This window comes from Rhinoderma darwinii, unplaced genomic scaffold, assembly GCF_050947455.1.
Source record: "Rhinoderma darwinii isolate aRhiDar2 unplaced genomic scaffold, aRhiDar2.hap1 Scaffold_66, whole genome shotgun sequence".
Taxonomy (NCBI): domain Eukaryota; kingdom Metazoa; phylum Chordata; class Amphibia; order Anura; family Rhinodermatidae; genus Rhinoderma; species Rhinoderma darwinii.
The window spans coordinates 47769-55820 of record NW_027464216.1 but is presented as its reverse complement, the minus strand read 5'-3'; the positions used below and the strand labels follow the sequence as shown (position 1 = coordinate 55820).

Sequence of the window (8052 nt, the reverse complement as noted above, 5' to 3'; positions counted from 1 at the left end):
TTCTATGTCAGTTTACTGGTGTAAAAAAGGTGCAAATACATGGACAGCCAGAAATGCACTGAATTTAATAATAGGCCTCTGCGACTCTTATTATATTAGGCACATCTTTCTACAACTACCTGTATATTAAAACTGGAGTATAATATTCGTTCTCTCACGGTCAACGCTGTAAAAACTAAACTCCACAAACAATGGAGGAATCGCTATTTTTTTCCCAATCCACTCCACAACTGAAATTTTTCGTTTCCCACTATATTACATGGTACAATAAATAGTGCCATGAAAATCTACAAAAAAAAAAATTGCCTTTATACGGCTATATCGGTGGAAAAATGTAAAAGCTATGGCTTTTGGAATGGGTGGAGGAGAGTACTAAAGTGAAAATCCGAAAAACGGCTGCGGCTGGTAGGGGTTAATTCATGAAGCTGGTGGGCTTCATACATAAGAATATAATGTCAGGGGCCCCCCAGGCTATTGCCTGGGGGACACATGGTCGCACGGCCCCCCATAAGTTGTTAATAAAATATGTTTTTTTGCTTGGTATGTTTTTCTCTCCCCCTTTCCCTCTTTTCTCCATTTGTTATTTTATATTAGAATGGTACTTACCATCGTGGTGTCCCCCGGGTAAGCTGTGCTGGTGGCACGAGCCGGTTTCCAGATGTTTCTGTCTCTGGGCAGTTTGGAGTTGGTCCCAGCTGATTGGACCTAGGTCAGCTGTGCAATTGCATGAGCAGGTTCTGGCAGATTCTATCTCCAGGCAGTTTTGTGGAAGGCCAGCTGATTGGTCATTGATAAAATCCTAAAGGCGGGAAAATTGGACATAAAAGGAGCAGTTCATCGTGGTCAAGCAGCCAGTTTTTGAAGATTGGACCGTCGCCATGGATGTCCTGCTGATGGAGCTGATCAGAAGAGCGGAGTCGGAAGGAGGAGAAAACTGGCTGAGGCAATGCCTAGCAGCAGCGCCGTCGAGGGAAGTCGAGGGAAGAAGCGAACTTACTGGGCTGGAAAACGACATAGAGGAAGCAGTGTCTCCTGCTGGGTCGTCGCTCGAGGTGCCGTCATCAGCTGCAGCCAAGAGGATGAAGTCTGCAGCAGAGTCATCACTGAGGGTGGAGCGCAGTTCCGGACGTTCGCTCCAGGTGCCGGAGCTTGAGAGGAGGCGGCCGACCGTGTCATCAAAGAAGGTGGCGCACAGTGCCGGAAGTGCGCAGCAAGTGCCGGCGCAATTGGCTAACCCGCTGGCCAGAAGTTTAGTCAGAGAACGGGAGACAACAGGTTGGTCGGGTACCCCCTCCTGCTCCAAGGATGGTGTGGAGGACACAGTGGAAGCGCCGGCCTCACTGGTTTTAGAGGCGGCGCAGGACTTTTCTTCAGAGCTGCAACCGAGGAAGAGGAGCCGGAAGACTAGGGTGGCTTATTCCCCACCTCCGCCAGTATCAAGGAGAAGAAGAGGTCCCAGGAGTCAACTTTCCTGTCAGCAAGTTTCCCCAGGATCTACAGGCACGCAGCAGGAGGTAGCAGAAGTGGTGCACGACCCAGGACAGGTGGAACAGAGTGGTGAGATGCCAGCTACCCCTTATCTGTCCCACCCCATCCCCCCTCCCCTCAATTCTAATGTAATGTTTGATATTTTAAAATTATTAGCTGATTTGGTCAGTAAGTCGGCTGTTCCTGCTAGTTCCCCCGCTGATGTATGGAAGCATAGTAGTCAGCATTTACAGAATGCTGGTTTTAGTAATATTCCTGTTTTAGAGAAAGGAATTGGTGTTTCGGAAACTTGTTGTAAGGAAGTGATGTCTTGCGATATTTCGCCATTAGGTTTTCATTTACAGCCAGCAATTAAGGAGCGTATTTGGAGGAACGAGTTTATAGATTTATTTTCTTTATTACCATCCGCGAAGGAGACTCTTGTCAAGCAGGATGGTAAGTCTGATAAAGATGAGGATAAAAAATTTTCTCCTCCTAAGTCTTTCTTTAACTGGCTACAGGCGTTCTGTATCTATGCTTCAGTTTTAGGGGAAAAGTCTTTCATTAATTCTAGTAATTTATTTCAGCATGTAGACATTATTCTTGAGGCTTACCGCCAGTTTGGTGGTTTAGCATGGTACAATTATGATGAAATGTTTCGCCAGAAGATGGCAGTGTACCCTTCATTGAAATGGGGCACTAAGGATGTTGGTTTGTGGCTTAGTTTAATGCTTCCACAAAGGTCAGTGCCCAAGCAGCAGCCTAGTTCTCAGAATACGTTGAGGAAAGGAGTTTGCTTTGCTTATAATGAAGCTCAGTGTAAATGGTTAAACAATTGTCGGTATAAACATGAATGTTCCTTTTGTGGGGGTTCGCACCCAATGTGTCGCTGTTTTAAAAGAGCAAACCAGTCTCAACCCCCTAGTTCCAAAGAACAGTTATCCAAAAGCATGGACGCCAGTGAAATTAATAAGAATGGCGCCTTGGCTAGAAATGTTCCCAGACAGGGAGAAAGCTAATTTAATTTTTAACGGTTTTAAGTTTGGTTTTGATATCCCTTCTTTCAAAGGATCTGGTTGTTGCTGGGTGGATAATTTGAAATCCATCCAGCAGCATAAGGATATTGTGCATCAGAAAATCCTGAAAGAGCTTGAAACTGGCAGGATCGCTGGTCCTTTTATACATCCGCCGTTTACAAACTTTAGACTTTCACCTTTAGGAATTGTCCCTAAGAAGGAATTTAATTCATTCCGTTTAATACATCACCTTTCTTACCCGTTTAAGGCTTCATTAAACGATGATGCTGACAAGTCTAAAGCGACAGTACACTATGCTTCGTTTGATCAGGCTGTCTCTTTATTGAGACAGTTTGGTCAAAATGCTTTTTTAGCAAAAGCTGATATCAAATCAGCTTTCCGTTTACTACCAGTTAACCCTGCAGGTTTCAACTCTCTAGGTTTTCAATTTGAAGGTGATTATTTTTATGACAAATGTTTACCAATGGGTTTTTCTTTATCTTGTTTCTATTTTGAGGCATTTTCATCCTTTTTACATTGGGTAGTGCAGAAGCAAATTCCGGATGGAGGTGTTCTGCACTATCTTGATGACTTTTTGTTTATAGGTGATGCTAGTTCTGAGTTATGTTATTCCTTATTGTTAAAATTTGTCGAGTTTATGAAATTTTTTGGTGTTCCGTTAGCTGAAGAGAAGACTGTGTTTCCATGTAGGTCATTAGAATTTTTAGGTATTAGAATAGATTCTGAGAGAATGGAATTTAGTTTACCAGAGGAAAAATTGTTAAAGTTAAGGGTTTCTTTAGTCAGTATGTTAGCTAGGAAGAAATGTTCATTACGTGATATGCAGTCACTGTTAGGGTTGTTGAGCTTTGCCTCTAGAGTTATTCCTATGGGAAGAGTTTTTTCAAAGCGGCTGTATTTTTCAACAAGGGGTCTTAAGTCACCTAGGTCCCATATTAGGTTAACGGTTCAGCTAAAAGAAGATTTAGCTGTATGGCTAGAATTTTTATCTAAATTTAATGGACGCAGTTGCTGGCAGTTTAATTTTGAGGATTCTGACTCTTTGTCTTTATTTACGGATGCAGCCGGTAGTATGGGCTACGGGGCATTCTTTAATGGTCAATGGTCGGCTGAGTTATGGCCCAGTGCTTGGCGTGTAAGCAAAGTTACTTCAAATATTGTCTTATTGGAATTATTTCCGGTTTTGGTAGCCATAGTTGTATGGGGTCATTATTTTAAGAATAGGAGAATTTTGTTGTTTACGGATAACAAAGGTGTGGTCTTTGCAATGAACACATTATCTTCAAAATGTGAATTAGTAGTTAAGATATTAAGACATTTAACTTTATGTTGTCTGAAGTTGAACATCTGGTTGAAAGCTAGCTATATAGAAGGAAAAAAGAATGATATAGCAGATTCATTATCTCGTTGTCAGTGGCGGAGGTTCAGAACGATGGCACCAGAAGCGGAGCTTTGTGGAATTCCGTGTCCTCCTCATTTATGGAATCTGATTTGGGACTAATCTATGTTAATATTCAGAGATCCTTGGCTCCAAGAACATGGGCTGATTATTCAGCTGCTTGGAAGGAGTGGGTTAATTTCTGTGTTAATGAGAACTGTAATTTCTTTCATAATGAGGTAGGTCTAGTTTTAAAATTTGTATGTAGCCTGATTAGTAGGAGGCTGTCATTTGCCTCCATTTCTAAGTCTCTGGCAGGCATCTCTTTCTTTCTTAAATTAAACAGTTGTCCGGCTATTTCTTCGCTCTTCCCAGTTAAGCAGCTTTTGAAAGGTTACCATAGGTCAGCTCCGGTTGTGGAAAGACGAAGGCCTATTTCATTAGATTTGTTGTTAAAATTATTCAATGTGTTACATTTAGTTTGTTTTAGTAAGTTTGAAGTGTGTTTGTTTAGAACAGCATTTGTGTTAATGTTCTTTGCAGCCTTGAGAATAAGCGAACTGGTGGCAGAGAGTAAAGTTTCAGTCCCGGGCCTTTCATTTCAGGATGTTAGTTGCAAAATTGACCATGTTTTGTTATTGTTAAAAAAATCTAAGACAGATCAATTAGGAAAAGGTCGTTTGGTTAGAATTAATCAGTTTTCGGGTTCTGTTCTTTGCCCAGTTTCTAATGTTAAACATTGGTTGTCAATCAGGCCGAGTCTTGGGGTTGCTTTCCTGATTCATCAGAATGGGGATCAGCTGTCCAGATTTCAGTTTAACTCTGTTTTGAAGAAATGTTTGAAGTCCCTGAAGTTGGAGCATTTAAAAATATCCTCCCATTCGTTTAGAATAGGTGCAGCTACGGAAGCTGCACAGTTAGGAATTGATGAAGGGATTATAAAAAGAATTGGAAGGTGGGAGTCTAATAGATTTAAACTTTATGTTCGACCAGACTTGTTAGTAGTGTAATTATATATCCACAGGTAAGCGTTTGGTTGTTTGGATCCTTGGCCACTCTTTTATATTTTGGGCACAGAAGAGAGCCGCGAGAAGGTCCTATACAGAAAATTTGTCTATGGATCCGCTAGTTTTTTCGTTTTTTTGGCATGGGGTAAGGGGTTTGCAATGGAAGAACGTGTTTTCTTTAGTTAAATCACTGAGTTCTTATTGGCCGGATCCGAATTTAATTATCATCCATGCTGGAGGCAATGACCTAGGTAAAGAAAAGACTTTGGACTTACTTTGGGAAATGAGAAGGGATATAGCCTTGATAAAATGTCTTTTCCCTGACGCTACTATTTCCTTTTCAGTGATTATTCCAAGACTGCTATGGTCCTCTGGAAATTATAAGTTTTTGAATCGAATCCGTAAAAGGATTAATAGAGCCATGTCTAAATACATGTCGGTCCTCGGTGGTCTTTCTTATAGACACAGTGACCTTGAAGACCTCACAGACGGGCTGTTCAGAAATGATTGTATACATCTTTCTGATGTGGGTATCGACATTTTCAATTTGGGCCTGCAGAATTTAATTGAAGAATGGCTGCGGTGTTTTGGGGGGGCCATGTCTTGGTAATGTCATGGCTTGTGGGGTTTGTCACCCAGCTAATGCTGGGTGGACTTGGTTTTTATTGGTCAAAATATTTATATTTTATTATTTATTCGATTATTTATGGTTATTCTCTTCGAATTATTTTATCTTAGGTTACCCTTAATAAACACCGTGGCCATTTTTATCCAAAGAAACTGTTGTCATGTTTTATTTCATTTTGATTGAGTATTGTGGGGTTTGTGCTACCATGTCAGGGGCCCCCCAGGCTATTGCCTGGGGGACACATGGTCGCACGGCCCCCCATAAGTTGTTAATAAAATATGTTTTTTTGCTTGGTATGTTTTTCTCTCCCCCTTTCCCTCTTTTCTCCATTTGTTATTTTATATTAGAATGGTACTTACCATCGTGGTGTCCCCCGGGTAAGCTGTGCTGGTGGCACGAGCCGGTTTCCAGATGTTTCTGTCTCTGGGCAGTTTGGAGTTGGTCCCAGCTGATTGGACCTAGGTCAGCTGTGCAATTGCATGAGCAGGTTCTGGCAGATTCTATCTCCAGGCAGTTTTGTGGAAGGCCAGCTGATTGGTCATTGATAAAATCCTAAAGGCGGGAAAATTGGACATAAAAGGAGCAGTTCATCGTGGTCAAGCAGCCAGTTTTTGAAGATTGGACCGTCGCCCACCCTCCCGCCCTATTGTTCTTAAATTCCTTCACGTCACGTTGTTTGTTAGAGGGGTTTGTCACCCAGCTAATGCTGGGCGGACTTGGTTTTTATTGGTCAAAATATTTATATTTTATTATTTATTCGATTATTTATGGTTATTCTCTTCGAATTATTTTATCTTAGGTTACCCTTAATAAACACCGTGGCCATTTTTATCCAAAGAAACTGTTGTCATGTTTTATTTCATTTTGATTGAGTATTGTGGGGTTTGTGCTACCATGTGAGAGGCCAATGTGGTTACTGTTGTGATACCGCCATAAATAGGGAAACCGCCGCTTATCTTCTATCAATCACATTATCTCACCCGTTGAGTATGATGAAGACACTAACAGAACATTAAAACGTGGATATTGGGCGAGTCTTTATCTTTACAATTAACTCGCTGACAGAAATAAAAAGACTTAAAGCGCTGCCGTTTCAAAGAAACCAAATCACCCCATAAGGCCCCATGCACATGACCGTATTTTTGTCCACCCGTAAATACTGGCATAAATACGGGTCCTCGGTCACACGTATTCGACCCGTATTCCACCCGTATTTACGGGCACGTTTTTGGCTGCAAAATTGCACTGCACTAATCGGCAGCCCCTTCTCTCTATCAGTGCAGGATAGAGAGAAGGGACAGCCCTTTCCGTAATAAAAGTAAAAGAAATTCATACTTACCCGGCCGTTGTCTTGGTGACGCGTCCCTTTCTTGACATCCAGTCCGACCTCCCTGGATGACGCGGCAGTCCATGTGACCACTGCAGCCAGTGATTGGCCTGTGATTGGCTGCAGCGGTCACATGGGCTGTAACGTCATCCCAGGAGGCCGGACTGGAGGAAGAAGCAGGGAGTTCTGGGTAAGTATGAACGTCTTTTTTTTTTTTTACAGCTTTATCTATATTGTGATCGGTAGCAACTGTCCAGGGTGCTGAAACAGTTACTGCCGATCGTTTAACTCTTTCAGCACCCTGGACAGTGACTATTTACTGACGTCGCCTAGCAACGCTCCCGTAATTACGAGTGCACACACGTAGTCACCCGTAATTACGGGAGCCCCATAGACTTCTATTGGCTGCCCGTGCCGTAATTACGGCCTGAAATAGGCCATGTTCTATCTTTTTCAACAGCACGGGCACCTTCCCGTAAGCATACGGGGAGGTACCCGTGACCAATAGAAGTCTATGGGGCCGTAATTACGGGAGTTTTTACGGTCATGTGCATGGGGCCTAAATCTGTAATGTCACTATTTTTCTGTTTGAGATGGAATAAATCATTTCCTTTCCATACACATTTATTTGTGTATTTGTGTGTGTGTGTGTGTGTGTGTGTGTGTGTGTGTGTATATATATATATATATATATATATATATATATAAAGCAGAGGATTGGAGCAACACTGTGAACAAATGCCTGACTAGGCTGGTGCAAAGCTTCAAAAATAAAGGTGTGACCTCTCCTTATGTGTTAGATATCCAAAAAAGAGAACTCAAATACAGTGACTTGAAAATGCCTTCATAGAGGAGATGAAACGTTGTGGTTCCATGTTGGATGAATAAATTCACTTTATTTGAGTGCTGCTTCACGTTCTCTTTTTTGGATATATATATATATATAAAATGTATAACATATAACCGCTTGTTGCTTTATTAAAACAAACACAAAAACTGTCATTGGTTTGGTCCGAGCCTACCCTTGTAGTTTACCTAGTGGTACAAACCAGTTGGCAGCTTCTGATTGGACGCTTTGAGTGATCTCATCCTCAGAGCTCCTCTGCACCAGCCGTCTCCATGGAACTGCAGGTGTCAGTTGAGCGGATAATAGACAGTGAGAGACTTGAGATCTGTGTAAGAGACGATGTTTAGGGACGGTCTTAGGT

At 42.0% G+C, this 8052-nt stretch overlaps 1 protein-coding gene across 1 annotated transcript; it reads left to right on the top strand.

The window, feature by feature from the left end:
- Positions 1-733: 733 nt before the first annotated feature.
- Positions 734-8038, top strand: LOC142728050 (uncharacterized). The gene is made up of 3 exons (XM_075849083.1): positions 734-1557; positions 3919-4076; positions 7940-8038. The coding sequence occupies exons 1-3, from the start codon at positions 879-881 to the stop codon at positions 8036-8038; spliced, it is 936 nt and encodes a 311-aa protein (XP_075705198.1). The 5' UTR covers positions 734-878.
- The last annotated feature ends 14 nt before the right edge of the window (positions 8039-8052 follow it).